The 13,979-nt window shown below is 44.7% G+C and overlaps 1 protein-coding gene and 1 long non-coding RNA gene across 2 annotated transcripts in view; both read left to right on the top strand.

Annotated features, from left to right (window-relative positions):
- Positions 1-3,654, top strand: part of TMEM260 (transmembrane protein 260) — a 32,162-nt gene extending 28,508 nt beyond the window's left edge. Inside the window, exons 13-16 of the mRNA XM_088166373.1 lie at positions 462-638; positions 1,370-1,423; positions 1,821-1,911; positions 3,010-3,654. Of these exons, the coding sequence (XP_088022499.1) occupies positions 462-638; positions 1,370-1,423; positions 1,821-1,911; positions 3,010-3,285 (598 nt within the window). The 3' untranslated portion in view covers positions 3,286-3,654. The remainder of the gene's footprint in view (positions 1-461; positions 639-1,369; positions 1,424-1,820; positions 1,912-3,009) is intronic.
- LOC148223468 (uncharacterized) overlaps positions 1-7,964 on the top strand; it is a 51,512-nt gene extending 43,548 nt beyond the window's left edge. The window contains exon 2 of the long non-coding RNA XR_015804289.1: positions 3,898-7,964. This is a non-coding gene — a long non-coding RNA (uncharacterized LOC148223468). The remainder of the gene's footprint in view (positions 1-3,897) is intronic.
- The last annotated feature ends 6,015 nt before the right edge of the window (positions 7,965-13,979 follow it).

Below are 13,979 nucleotides of genomic sequence, written 5' to 3'. Positions count from 1 at the left end.
TTTGTGAGCATTGTGGCCAACTGATTAGCATAGAATGAATGTATTCCAGGAATAATCATCATATAAAAATAGCTTAGTAAGAGTGGGGAAAGGATTAGATACTCACACGAATAAGAATAGCATCTGCATTTAGACTAGCTGGGGTGAGCCCTGCGAGGGTGGGGAGGCACAGGAGCACAGCCAGGTGTCTCTGGGGAGAAATGGGCTTCTCCTACAGCTTCTGGCCCGTTTGGAAGGTCCAGGAGAGGGGACAGGATGTGCCAGCTGTGCTGGCTGCTCAAGATGGGCAATGCCAGATGGGGAATTAATCTGTTTTCCAGATAGCCCCAAAACATGCCCGTGCTGATGGGAGATGTGCTGGATGGGTGTGTTTGCTGCACAGTGTGGTTTGGTTTGCTCAGGGACACAGGGTGGGCCTGAGGTGGCTTCACCATTGCTCTCTCTGTTGGTTTTTTTGGCAGTAAGGAAGTGTTTGTCTGCATAGGCCTTCATGAAGGGGACTCCACCTGGAGAAGGAGCCACTCGCTCTGGCCCTGGGGTACGTGTGAGAAGTTGGTTCCTTCTGGAGCTGTGTTTGACCCAGGAGAGTGGATTCATCTCACCAGGAATCTCTATAACTGGACTGAGGACTATGGCAGGTAGGAGGCAGAGGAGCCTCTGCTCCTTCCTGCCCATCGTTTTTCTGCCAGCAGCATTGCCACACCCGCTGCAGTGTTAGAGGAATAAAACAAGAGCCATAATCTCAGTGTTTTGTGCTCTGGAGAGAGAGCAGGGAGGAATTCTTCTCTGTCAGGGTGGTGAGAGGCTGGCACAGCCCAGAGAGCTGTGGCTGCCCATTCCCTGGCAGTGTTCCAGGCCAGGTTGGATGGGGTTTGGAGCATTCTGGGATAGTGGAAGGTGTCCCTGCTCATGGCAGGGAGTTGGAATTAGATGATCTTTAAGGTCCTTTCCAACCTAAACCATTCCATGGTCTGTGATTTTTAGTAGTGTGAAAAATAGCAAGAACATCTCTAGTCAAGTGTGAGGTCCAATTCACACCTTAAAACTTGATCAGGATCTAAAGTTATTGAAACATCCAAAGGTTTAAATGTCATAGACTGAGCTGTGGTGGTAAAAAACATCTCTGGCTTTGAGATCTGGGATGCTGTGAAACACCTGATATACCAGAGGCTCCTTCTATGGAGAGAGAGGAACAAAGTTTTTTGAATGACAGAGAATCAGCTGAATTCCTTGCTGTCAGAGCCACAGGCTTCATGAGAGGTTTCCTTCAGCCTGGGAGGTCTGTAGCTGCCTGGGTTGGAAGGGTTGTGGTGGGTGAAACCCAGCGACGTGGATCTGATGGCTGAATTTTGTTTCCATTCCCGTTTAGTTTCAGCCCCTCTTCCTGGGAAGCTGTCGCCAACGAGGAGATGTGGCAAGCCAGGTAATTTTCCTTTGCTCTCTTCCAACAGCCAGTGGGCACTGCCAGCTCAGTGGTGTGGAAACACACACCAAAGCAGGCAGCTTGATGGGCCGTGGCCTTATTGGGTCTGCACGTGCCAAGCTTTAGAAGGAAAAGGCTGGAGGGATGAGATGGAGCGTGCAAGGCCACCAGCAAAGCCTTCAGGAAAGTGGCTGTTCTGTTCACCAAAAGGTTCTGCTCAAAGTCTCTCAAAGGTAGTTGGGATGTAGGGTGAGGAAGTAGATTATGGGGACAAATTTGTATCACGTGGCTTTGCTGTCCCACTTGTGGACATGTTGAAGCTGTGTACAATAACCCTGTGATGTGAGCTGGTTGCATTAGGCAATTTACCAAATGGAAGTTTTTCTTGTTTTCCTAGGATGAAAACAGCTTTCTTCATCTTTGACCTCGCAGAAACAGCCAGTGTGTCTGCAGAAATGAAATCACAACTTTACACATTTGCATACAATGTAAGTCCTGGATTTGGGTTAGGGATGCTCCCTGCAGCTTCCATCTTAATTTTTTCCCCCCCTCTTTTCTTTTAAATTTCTGGAATCCATGGAAAAAGGGTGTTTCCATACGGGCCCTGTAATCTGCATTCCTCTTGTTTATCCAAACTGGGAGCATAGCCGATTCAAAGAGATTTGTTCAGGGATTTTATCCATTCCTGCTTGCCCCCTCGGTCACAGAGGATGCCAAAAGCAAACCAGTCAACACTCTGCTTTTGCTATAATTATGTTGTCTGTGCTGGGCTCCAAACCCATGCCAAGAGATTGCTTGTCCTGAAGTCCCCTCTATGCACTTGTCCCCTCTGTCATTACACAGTTGTACATCTGAGCCAGCAAGTGTAAAATCCGACAGTCTTCTCGCTGCAAATTAATTCTGCTGCATTTCACACCAAAGAATAACACCCATAAGCTGGTGTAGGTATCTCTGGAAATGCTGGACTGCCTGAGATGCCAACAGATGCACGAAGTGATCAATGTGTGTCAGCAGAGAGGAGCAGTATTTCATACTCCAGCAGAGAATCAACAAATGGTTTCTTTAATTCTTGCCCATTTTGGTGTGATTTTTGCTATTCTGCAAAGTTCCCAGGCACATGCCTGCTGTTGAGTTTATGAATATTCCCACTCAAGTCAACAGACTGCTTAAGTCCTGTGGAAGACATCCTGATCTCCTGAAATATTGAGTAAATGTCTTGCAGGCGCAGCAGTTAAATCTCTTTTTTCCCCCAGCTTGGTGTAACACCTCTCTGGGGGAAGCACATAATGTACTGTGGGGTTATCACCATCATCTGTAATGTTTCTAAACAAACAGCTGCTGTTGGAAGGGAAACGTTTCAGCCCCCCTTGGATTTCTGATTCATGCTGCTGAATGGCAAACACAGAGCAAATTACAGAAATACTCCAGCTCTGGACTTGGACATCTAAATAGCATCTGTTTCTTTCCAGGCAGTTTTGAAGCGTTGTTAAAAGCTGTTGCTCCCACTTCGATCAATTAATTTGCTGCCCCCACCTTCTTCTTTTTTTTCTTTCTTTTTTTTTTTTTTTTTTTCATTCCTTTAACAGTCATACAAAGAAATTGTCAGTTCCCATCCCCATCACCCAGTGAACTGGCACAAAAACTACGCCATAGCCTGCGAGAGGATGCTGCGCCTCGGCCGGGGGGACGTGGACCCCGAAACGCTGCTCGCCCAAACTGTGAAACATTTCCTGCTCTACACCGAGAAGGCAGAGGATGATCCCCAGCGCCAGGACATCCTGCAGGCTGTGCAGCACCTCAGGGAGGAGCTGCAGGGGCTGAGGAGGAGGAGGAAAGCGGAGCTGAGGCGCAAAGCTGGGTAGCACCTGGTCCTGGTGAAATGCTCGAGTCGGGACTTAAAATCTGAATTAGTCCTTGGCAGCGTGAGAGTGGTTTTAAAAGGGGACAGGAATGGCAGCAGAGAGGAAATCAAGTGTGATCCCCTCTGCAGGAACATAGTGATGTTTGATTTCTGTTGCCAAATGAACTTCTTTGAGGGTAGGAGAGAAGCTCAACACTAAATATCGGGTTTCAAAAAGGACGATTTTCTTTTACAAGAAAGCTATGAGCTTATACTGTGAATAATTTTTTTTAATGAATGCATCATCCATTCTAGATGTAAAAATGTATTTAGCATTTTATTGTCTCCTCTGTTGCTGAGCCAAGAGGTTTCCTAAAGCCATTTTTCATTAGCTGTGCTGTGTCTGTGTTTTTGTGGTGGGTTTCCTGCAGGACAAGCTGTGGGATGACACCCTCCAGGAGAATTCATTGGTCATTCACTGTTTTGGATGTGCTCTGAGCCCTGGCTGTGCCCATGCCCAAGGGCACTGCAGATTCATTATCACAAAATCCCAGAATGGTTTGGGTTGGAAGTGACCTTAAAGATCATCTCATTCTATCCCCTGCCATGGCAGGGACACCTTCCACTATCCCAGGTTGCTCCAAACTCTGTCCAGCCTGGCCTGGAACACTTCCAGGGATCCAGGGGCAGCCACAGCTTCTCTGGGCACCCTGTGCCAGGGCCTCCCCACCCTGACAGGGAAGAATTTCTTCCCAATATCCCATCTAACCCTGCCCTCCTTCACTTTGAATCCTTCTCCCTTTGTCCTGTCACTCCATGTCCATGTCAACAGTCCCTTTCCAGCTCTCTATAACCCCTTTAGGTACTGGAGGGACAGGATGTCCTAGAATGGAGTGGATAGAGACCAAACATCAATGGCTTCTTTCATTCCCTTGGGATTTTATGATAGGATGGTCTTTATTGCTTAGAGTTCCAACAGTGAGCAAGAAATTCATGTATTTTCCCTCGCAGAGGGACTCTGCTGGCAGCAGTGTGACATCTCCTGCACTGGGGTGGAGGGACTGTGGTCCTGAGACCCCACATGGGACATAAGAGCAGCTCCCCTAGGATGCTGCTCCCCTGGGATGCTGCTCTCTCCATGGGTCATGGTGGCTTCCCTCCTGTGGCCTCTTTCTGTGCAAGCTCATCTGCTCTGCCACATCCTCGTGGCTCCTGGGGATGCCAGAACTGCAGTTTTGGAGATATCAGGGGCTTTAACCAAAAGAATTGGGTGTGAATCCAATCTGTTTTTTGATCTGCCCAAACAGCCAAGCAACTTCTGGGGTTAAGAACTCAGCTTCTTTTCAATAAAAAAGACATAAAATGTCGTGTTTTCCAATATTTTGTCAGTTAACACTACTTCAAATGCTTAAAACAGACCCAAAATTCTGGTCGTGTTCCTGTACGGTTCTGTTCATCTAAAACTTCATAGACTATTCTGTGGTTTTGTGATATCTCAGCCCAGTGTTTGGCAGGAGATAAATTACTGCCAGGCCAGGATTTCTTCTGGACTGGTAAAATTATCAGAGAAGAAATAAGTGCTTCTGTAAAGATCACATTATCAAACAGCATCTCTGAAGCAGACTGGGATGGGGGCAGGAGCAAGGGGTGTTTCAGGTGGATGCTCTGCTGGTCTGGACTTTGAGGTGTGTGTAGGGACACGTGGCCACTATTCCTAATAGATCCTTTTAAAATGGACCACTTCTCTCTTTCTCTCCAAGTGCTGATTTTTCCAACTTTCACTGAGTGCTTCCCATAGAAAAATCAAGCTGCTGTCTAGGAATCTCTAACTCTAGTTGCAAAATAACATCCTTTACTTTTCACCCTCTCACTCTTGATTTATTTTTGTTTTATATGATTTCCATAGCAATTCCCTGTTAATTCCTATGAGCCATTCCTGTACGAACAGGATGAGAAATGAGCAATAGAAAAGATGGAAAACTGTAGCTTCTGGGTTGCAAAGCCACAAAGCAGAGGGGTGAGAGGGAAGAGGAGTAGTTCAGGGGTGTCATTTTAACTCTTTGTGTTGTAATTTACTACATTTCAGGTCGTCTGTGCCTCACTTAAATCTCTTCCTTCCTCTCAATCCCGGCAGAAGTGTTTGTGCAGAACGAGGGAATATCACACATTCCTCCGTGCAGCTTTCTCAGGGCAGGCTTTCTCCTTCCCTTCTCCAAACCAGTCCTCCAGCCCCGGCAGAAAAGCATTAGGAATCCAATTTTTGAATGCTTTTGTTACCTGCATTATTGCAAATCCATTCAAGCAAATATACTGAGCTGAGGGTTTTCTTTATCTTGATTAGATGCCCCTCCTTAGCCGCATAGTCTTGAAATAATTGGAAGCTTTTGTTGATCCCGCTATCTGCTCAGGAGAAAAGAGGGGCTGTGCTGAGTAAAGTATCATCCTATATTGTAATAAACAGTGCTGGTGGCTACAAAAAGAACTTTACCACTGGCAAAAGCCTTCCCAGGTGTGAAGAGCAGTGGGATGGTGATGCCTTTTTAGGGAGAAAATCAGAGCCGTGCCGATGACGCGCTCCGTGTCCTTATAAATCCCGTGCGTGCGAGACGCAGGTTATCTTCTACTGGGTGTTCAGCAGAAGATATGCCACAGAGGGGGAAGTATCCAGCACTGATGGAACTTCCAAATTTCCTCCCCCTGAATCTGTTCAAATGAGATTTGCTGGTGCTCGCAGACGGAGCCGCTGCGTGGATGTTGCTGAGCCTGTTGGCTAAAAGGCGGTGCGGAGGGATGCTGGCAGAGTTTAATTTTTATCAGCTCCTCTTAGGTGGCACCCTGAAGTTTATCAAACAAGCAAAGCTGATTTGCTCTTCGTTAGTCTCAGTTGCATGAATCGGTTGCCAAGTAAACAGGATTTTGCATTTTCCTAATTACTTTCATATTTGTGTTTTACCTCTATTTGTTCTCTTGCAAAACGGGTCCTAATAATTAGTCAGGCTCCTGCTGCCTAGACCTTAAAAAAAAAAAAAAAAAAAAAAGGGGTGGGGGCAGAGGGGAAAAAAGACTTCTGAGGGTTTTTTTCTCCCTTATAAATTCATTTTTGTTACAAGCATCTTTTATACATATTACTAAAGAGAGCGCACTAAGAAATGCAAATAATAGTTCTTTATTTTATTATGACAGTTAATTAATAGCAACCTGTTTTAATGAATAAAGTCACTCAGAGTCCTTCAGCACTTCCTAAGTAGAGGCCAGAATCTGTAGGGATTCTTTTTTCCCCCCCATTGTATAGCTCCAAGACTCGGCGCACTATATAGGGGCTGTATAGAAATGCTCGCTAATGAAGAGGGAGGGTGAGGAACTTGTCTGCATTCAAAGATCACTGGTGAGTCATTCAGCGAGAAAAGGCCCCTTGCTAGGAATAGTCACAGTTCCGCGGCATTGTGCTAGCAAAAGGGTTTGATCAAAGGTCTCCTGCCGAGCTTGCATGGTTTCCTTTCATACGACGACCATAATTAAAACCACTAATTCTCTTTTAAAATGCTGCAGGATGCCATGTAGGCATCTGTCTGGAGTGTCCTTTGTGCTGTCGGGAGCTGTTAAGGACCAGCGCGGAGCGCTTTTCAGCGACATGCCAGTCAGGAAGGTGATTCGACATAAGGGTGCCTCTGAAGGCTTGACAAGGCCTTGACTACACAATTCCAGCTGAATTTGCCCCTTGTCAGCTGCCAGTAAATAAATCTCAAAGAAGGAGGAGGAGGGGGGGAAAAGCTGAAGTTTCATTACCTGATCCCCGGGGCTTTGTTGGTTTTGGCATGGCCCAGGGGGAAGCCCTCGCCCCTCAGGGCCTGGAGCTGGAGTTGGCCATTGGAGACCCCGGCGCCCGGCGTTTGAAGACCGTCAATACTTGTAACAGTTCAGCTGTTAGGAAGACAAATAAATGGAAGAGCCCATTAATCCCCTTTGGGTACTCGGTGCCTTTTGCCCTTTTATCACAGCCTTATTAGGTTCCTACTCATCTTGAACCAGGAGGGATGAATTGAAGTTGTTGAGCGCTAATTGGCAAAGACTTTTCATTGCGGGCCAAGAACTTTCACTGACTTGAAAGTAACTTCACCACGGGGAGGATCAGCAAATTTTTGCCTCGCTGTTAAAACAAAACCCCTGAAATCCCGTTGGGATTCGATGTGGTGTTTAAAAAAAATTAGAAAAATATTAAAAAAAAGAAGAGAGAACTGCTAAATTGTTGGGCTTGTCCTTCACGAGGATGTTGGCAAGTTGTGTTTGCTCTTTAAAAGAGATTGATGGAGGCAGATGTTCATCAGTCGGAATTCACGTATCCTACAGGTGTGCATTACCCAAACCTACTCATGGGACAGGCTCCCCAAAAGCAGTGGGAGATGGCCTGTGAGGGGGCACCACTGTTCTGGACAGTTTGCAACCACTCCAGGGTCAAGCAGAGCAGTGCTGAGGTTTCATATGCCAGGAGAATTCTGGCTGGCCTAGAGTCATCTCTGGGTTTAGTGGTGGGATTTATAGATGGGAAGTATTTCAGTGTAGAGGCACTTGGATGTTCTCATGTGAATTGGTTTTTAATGTTGATTTTGGTTAAGTGCTACATGAATTAGAAGGTATTTATTGATCTTTCTCCTCATGTTCCCCACACTGCGTATTTTAAATAAAGACAAAAACTTCTGCAAAGTTGTTAAAGCATATTGTACATGAGAAGTGAGAATGTCATGGGCAACCTCAACCTGGAAGACATTGAGTCAGGGGTTTTAGAGCACAAAATCCCACTGATGTGTCCCCCAACCTCTGTGTTTGAAGGACACATGAGCCAAGGTGCCCACACTAAGGATGGCATCTCCCACTGGGATGCCAGTGCATGTACCCTGCAAAACCCACACCATTTTACCAGGGGTTTCCAGGACAGGGAGCTTGGCGTGGTGCTACCTGAGCAAACAGGCAGCTGAAGCTCTCCCATCAGGCTATGGGGAATGGAGACATCATTGTCAGAACCCTTGGAAAGGCTGTTTGGTTTGGACCTGCCTGATGGATTTGGAGCATTGCTCCTGCAGGGTGGCTGTGAGACAGTGCCCAGCTCCACGGCCACCAAGGGCCACACAGTAGTGGAGGGTGCTGGTGGCACCACATTGTCCCTTCCAAGGAACATTTGAGTGTTCTTGGCTGTTCTGGAGTTGTAGCACATTGCTGCTGGTCAGATAGAGCATCAGCTTGCTGAAATCTGGGGAAGAAACATGTGAGAGGAGCATGGGTTTGGGTGGTTTTGGGGGTCTTTTCTGTCATGTTCTTTGATTTAGTAGTAAAGCCACTTAAAAAAAAAAAAAAGACATCTGAAGAGCTCTTCTGCTCCTGAAGCACAAGGAGGATCTGCTGCCTGCTTCAGGCCTGAAAGATTTTTCTGCCCAATTTTTTCCCCAAAATTTGTTGTTTCTCTCATGTTGCCTCTTGAAGCTTCTGTTGCATTCAAAGTTGATTTTTCAATAAAGGCTTTTTTTTTTGAAACAGAGTGAAAACAAAGAATGAATATGAAATCATTTTATTCAGATGAGTGGAGGGAATTTGTGCTGGGAGGAAGGCTGGTTGGAGAGGGTGCTGTGATTGACAGCATCCATCCATCCATCCATCCATCCATCCATCCATCCATCCATCCATCCATCATCCATCCATCCATCCATCATCCATCCATCCACCCATCCATCCATCCATCCATCCATCCATCCATCCATCAATCCTTCACAGCCTGCTTCTAACAAACTGGAGACTTTGCCTTTTCTTGGGTTGAACAAACCCAAGGCAAACATTCTTGTCATCAGTGAATTTTACCAGTAAATCCTTGATCATCCCATTCAAAACTGGGCTTTGCTGGTGAGTGAGGAAGAGACACGATGGCCTCGAGGAAGATGAAGGTCAGCCTGGATACTTGGTGTACAAAGGGTTGTCATTGCTGGAGAAAGAGAAGTGCTTTGGAAGTGATTATTTCCAGCATTTGGGAAAGAACAAGTCAGAATTTACTACTCGGTTACAAGCTGTAAGGTTTAGCATTGAGAAAGCGGGATTTGTTTTAGGCATCCACAATCATAATTTTGATCTTTAAACTTAATTGAACTAATTCAATTAGACCATGCCTGTCTTGCATTTGATTGAAGGCAGCAGCTTGGTTTTGCTAGAAGGTAAGAGTGAACCATGGATAATTCTGACTAGATATGAAAGAGGATTTTTCTCTCTTGTGGGGGCCCAGGAGGGAGGTCGGAGCCTCCTTTGGCTCAGCCTATGCTGATATTTGATCAATACCCTGCTCACCCATCACACTGACTCTCCTCCAAACCTACTGAGACCTGATTTTTGTCACATAAAAATTGGAATCTGTGACATGACATGAAGAGGATTCAGTTTCTTCACCTGCTGTTTTATTTAGGACCATTTTGGGCAATGGTCACCTTCAAATAAACTTACTTGCTGAAAACATGAGAAAGATGGGCAATATGGGCTAGGTGTTTTGTCCTATTTTGTCCTTTCTGAAGGCAGTGTCCTATCGAGGTCCCCAGCACATGGGTGACCTCAAATATAATTGAAATTATTTGGGTTCATTAAATTCAGTGACATCACTCATAACACTTTAATTTTTCCAGTTGTTCCTAGTGTTAAAAGCAACCAGTTTGAAGAAACCCCGGGGACCCCTAAATACCCCTTTTTTTTTCCCCTCTCCCAACCGAGATCTAGCTTTTTACCATTTCCTTAATATTTGCAGCTAGAAATACAGCTTAAATGGCATTATGCTAAGTAATTATTCTTACAGGATGTGAAATGAAACAAATTTTGCACAGCATGAAATTATTCCTGCCATGGATGGCGTTTGGTGGCAGATTTCTCCGTTTGGACCATAAACACGGCTCGGTGGCAGCGACACAACTCGAAGCTGGAGGAGGGAGGGGGGCGAGCGGGGAGGAAAACACTACCAAAGGTAAGTCCTTGTAGCAAAAAAAACACTTTTTTTTTTTTTTTTTTTTTTTTGGCTGGATCAAATATTAAACCTGCTACTACAAATTTCACGCTTTGCATTCCTAACGCAGATGCCAAGGGATGATGCCAAAAATTAATTGGAAATAATATTCCTTGCCTTTGTGTGCTGCATCCAGCAGAGGGCACAACGGATAAGTGATGGGATCCGCCGCCGCTGATAAGGCTGCTTGGAATTATTTCCTGCAAAAAAAATATGTAGCAACATGCTTTGGTGCTTATTTAAATTTGGGGATGTGGTCTGGAATGGAGGGTTTAGATTTATAACCCTTCTTCCCCCATCAGCCCCATCAATAAGAGACTTTTGTGTTTTGCCCACTTTATATTTCGTTAAATTGCTGGGGTTGGTTTGGGGAAGTGTGGGGAACTGGTTTGGTCTTTGAGTGATATTTTCAATTAAAAATTCAAATCTTGGCTGCTGACAGGATGCATCTTGTGGTAGCGTGTTCCTCTAGCAGTGTTTTTATGTGGGTTTCTGTGGCTAAATAAAAATGTTACAGAATGAAAAAAAGCCCTAAAGCAAAACAGGTTGAAGATAATGATAAGGAGGGGAATACTGTCCCTTTTATTTATGGCAAAGTGTGAGTTACTGGTTTATATAGGACAAAACAGTAGCCGGGAAGAGAAAGTTTCCCATTAGTTTCACACACTATAGAATAAATCCTGTGATTGCACTAGGCAGGAGATAGCTGGGGAGAACATGTAAGAGAAACCGAAAACAAAATTTTTTTACAGATTTGCTATTATTTGCAAATTCAGTGAATTATGCAATTAGAAAAATGGACCATTGGGGCATGGCAGTGCTTTCAGTAGTGCAAAGAGGGTAGATATTCCTAAGTAGACTATTCAGAAGCACATCCCCAGGAACAAGCACAACCCTTAAATCAGCCTCTCTGCTTAGGGGAGAATTTTTAAAATAAATAATACAGATCAGAAAAAAAACTCCTGTTAACATGTTCTTCCCGCCCATCTTTATTTGGAAAGCTTGATACTTCAAAATATTCCCACTGCTTCCAGCCCCCTTTGCACAAGTAGGATGAAGTGGGGAGGTAGGAAGAGAGGGGAACATGTGTGAGGAAAAATACAACAGCACAGTCTTCCTGAAACAACAGAAAAATGTTTTTCACGCTGTTTCCTTCCAGTTTCACAACATCTAAATAGAGGCTGCCTTGGAACAAGTCAACATTTGATGCAAAAAACCTCAGAGCTCAATCTGTGCAAGGAAAAAAAAAAAGGAGTCTGTTTTCATGTTCTAGTCTCTCCCTATCTTGTTTCAGGGTTTTTGTTTAAATCAACACTTTCCAACTGTGTAGATTTTAGCTGGAGGTTTTTTCGCTTGCTTGTTTGTTTTGGAGAGGAGGGGGGTTGTAATTTCCCAACGTATGGGAGATAAATGAGATGTTTAAAGCGCCTCAGTGGAGTGGCATAAAAGCTGGGAAATCAGAGAGATTGTAAAGCTATGTTTGTTTTAGAAATAAAATAAAATAAATCAAGCAAGAGCAGGTTAGAGCTGCTAATACTGAGCTGATTAAGAGCAGCAGTTACATAAAAAGCAGCTAGAGTCCATATTGTAAGTAAGTATTATTGCAGCCACGAGAAATGCAGCTCTGAAGCTTTTAAGGGCTGGTGTGACTTCTTTTTTTTTCTTTTTTTTTTTTTTTTTTTAATATGAATTAAGTGCTGATGAAAGATATGAGATTGACAGCTTTGCAAACTCAGTGTTGCTGTTTAATCACATAACCCAGGGAGTGCCTAAAAGACCTGCAGAAACAAGTTGTCCCAGACTTCTGTTGTCTCTGATTTTAGGAACAGAAATCACTGAGTCTCCAGTTCAGGCTAGGAGGATCCAGGATCTATTTGTAGATCTAGAAAATAAATTTTAAAAATCCACTAATTAGTGAAGTTAGGCAGTGGTGGAGTCCCCATTCCTGGAGGGATTTAAAAGGCGTGTGGATGTGACAACTGGGGACACAGTTTAATGGGTAGGCTTGGCAGTGCTGGGGGAATCATTGGATTCAATGATCCAAGAGGGCTTTTCCAACCTAAGGGATCCATGGTCCCAAGTCTCGTAATCCCAATCCCTTGTGCCACCACTGACTTGTCCTTCAGACCCCAAATGTCTCCCATCCCTTCTGCCAGGCTTGAGGCTGGTGAGAAGTGGAAACCTCCAGCTCCAACGAGGCAGGAAAGCAAAGGGTGCTGAACCAAAACACCCCCGGGAGCTGGATGTGCAGGATCTGAGGAGGAGCAAAGGCTGCTCTTGCCCTGGGTTTCACCCAATATGTTGGACATGTGCAGCAGCCCTGGCAGGTAATTCCTTTTCCTTTTAGAGGGGGTAAAAGCCATGGGGATTGACTGAACCCATTGAGGGAGGTTTTGTGTCTGCTTCCTTTGGTAAGAACAGGGGGGGCTGCTCTCCACAAGCTCATGGCAGGTTGATTGCAGTGGATATTTCTACAACTCACAAGGTAAGCAGAAATTCCCACTGGGAATTATGGAAATTATTTGAAGCCAGTTTAGATTAGAACAGGTCACTTTTTTTCTGCTGTTGAAACATTTCTTTGTGATGCTCTGCTCAACAGCAGTGGAATAATTTGACCTGTTTGGAGCATTATTCGAGATTATTTGAGCCTTTTGGTTTCAAAGGCTTCTTCCTTATAGGACCATTTTAGAATGGAAACTGTTGAAAAGGAGAAATCATACATTTTGTTTAAAAAACAGAAACAAAACCAAAAACAAAACAAAACCAAAACTCCCTCACACCTGAATTTTCAGACCTAAAGCCTGAAAATACAATATCATGATAAATATATACTTGGTAGGAAAAAAAATACATCTCTGCCAGTTCCACTGGAATTTCCTACAGTTCCTTCTGTTTCCTCAGCTTCACTGATGTCTCATGGAACATGGGACATATCCTGACCTGGCTCCTGAGTGACTCTCCAGGCTGGGGCAGCTCAGGATGAAAACACCTCTCCAATTCCCCCTTGCATCATCCCCTTTGCATCTCAGCCTTTCCCAGGGAAGACTGTCCTGGAAGGGCTGCACAGCACCAGGTGATCCACCCCATCCTAAGGCAGCAATCCTGGAGGAATCAGGGGATGGGGAGCTTGGAGGTCCCCTTCTCTCAGTCCATGCTGGGGGAAGCCCAGGCGTTGCCATCTGCAGTGTGGGGAAGCCCACACAAGGTGGCAAAACCTTCTGCAGCTGGAATTTGCATTTTCTGACCACAGCAAACAAGGAAATAACCCCATTTAGTTCTCTTTGTGTACTAGGTTTTGAAAAAAGCAGGATTTATACAGATGTGTATAAGCTAAATATTGAAATACGGCTGAAACAACATTTTAGAGCTCAGGCCCACTGGTATATTCCACTCCAAGCAAATGTGCAGCATCAACTGGAAACTGCCTGGAAGAAAAGATATGAATAGAGACAGCAGGAATAAGTTGCAATGGATCAACTCACCTGTTTTTAAGAGAAGAAAATAAAGGCAATTGCTGATTTCTTTGGCCTTGTTCTCAAGTGCTCTGTGCCACAGCAAAGACTTGTGATGAATTTGCACAGGCTTAGCTGCTATGTAAGGAAAAGAAAAGGATATTCCACTCTTCTATTTTGTTTTACTGGCAGGAATAAAACATCTCTCCTGTGCAAGATGATGCTAAGGAATGCAAGAGG

This window comes from Sturnus vulgaris, chromosome 6 (genome assembly GCF_052056855.1).
Source record: "Sturnus vulgaris isolate bStuVul1 chromosome 6, bStuVul1.hap1, whole genome shotgun sequence".
Taxonomy (NCBI): Eukaryota; Metazoa; Chordata; class Aves; order Passeriformes; family Sturnidae; genus Sturnus; species Sturnus vulgaris.
Note: the sequence above shows the minus strand (reverse complement) of the source record. Positions and strands in the feature narration are given on the sequence as shown.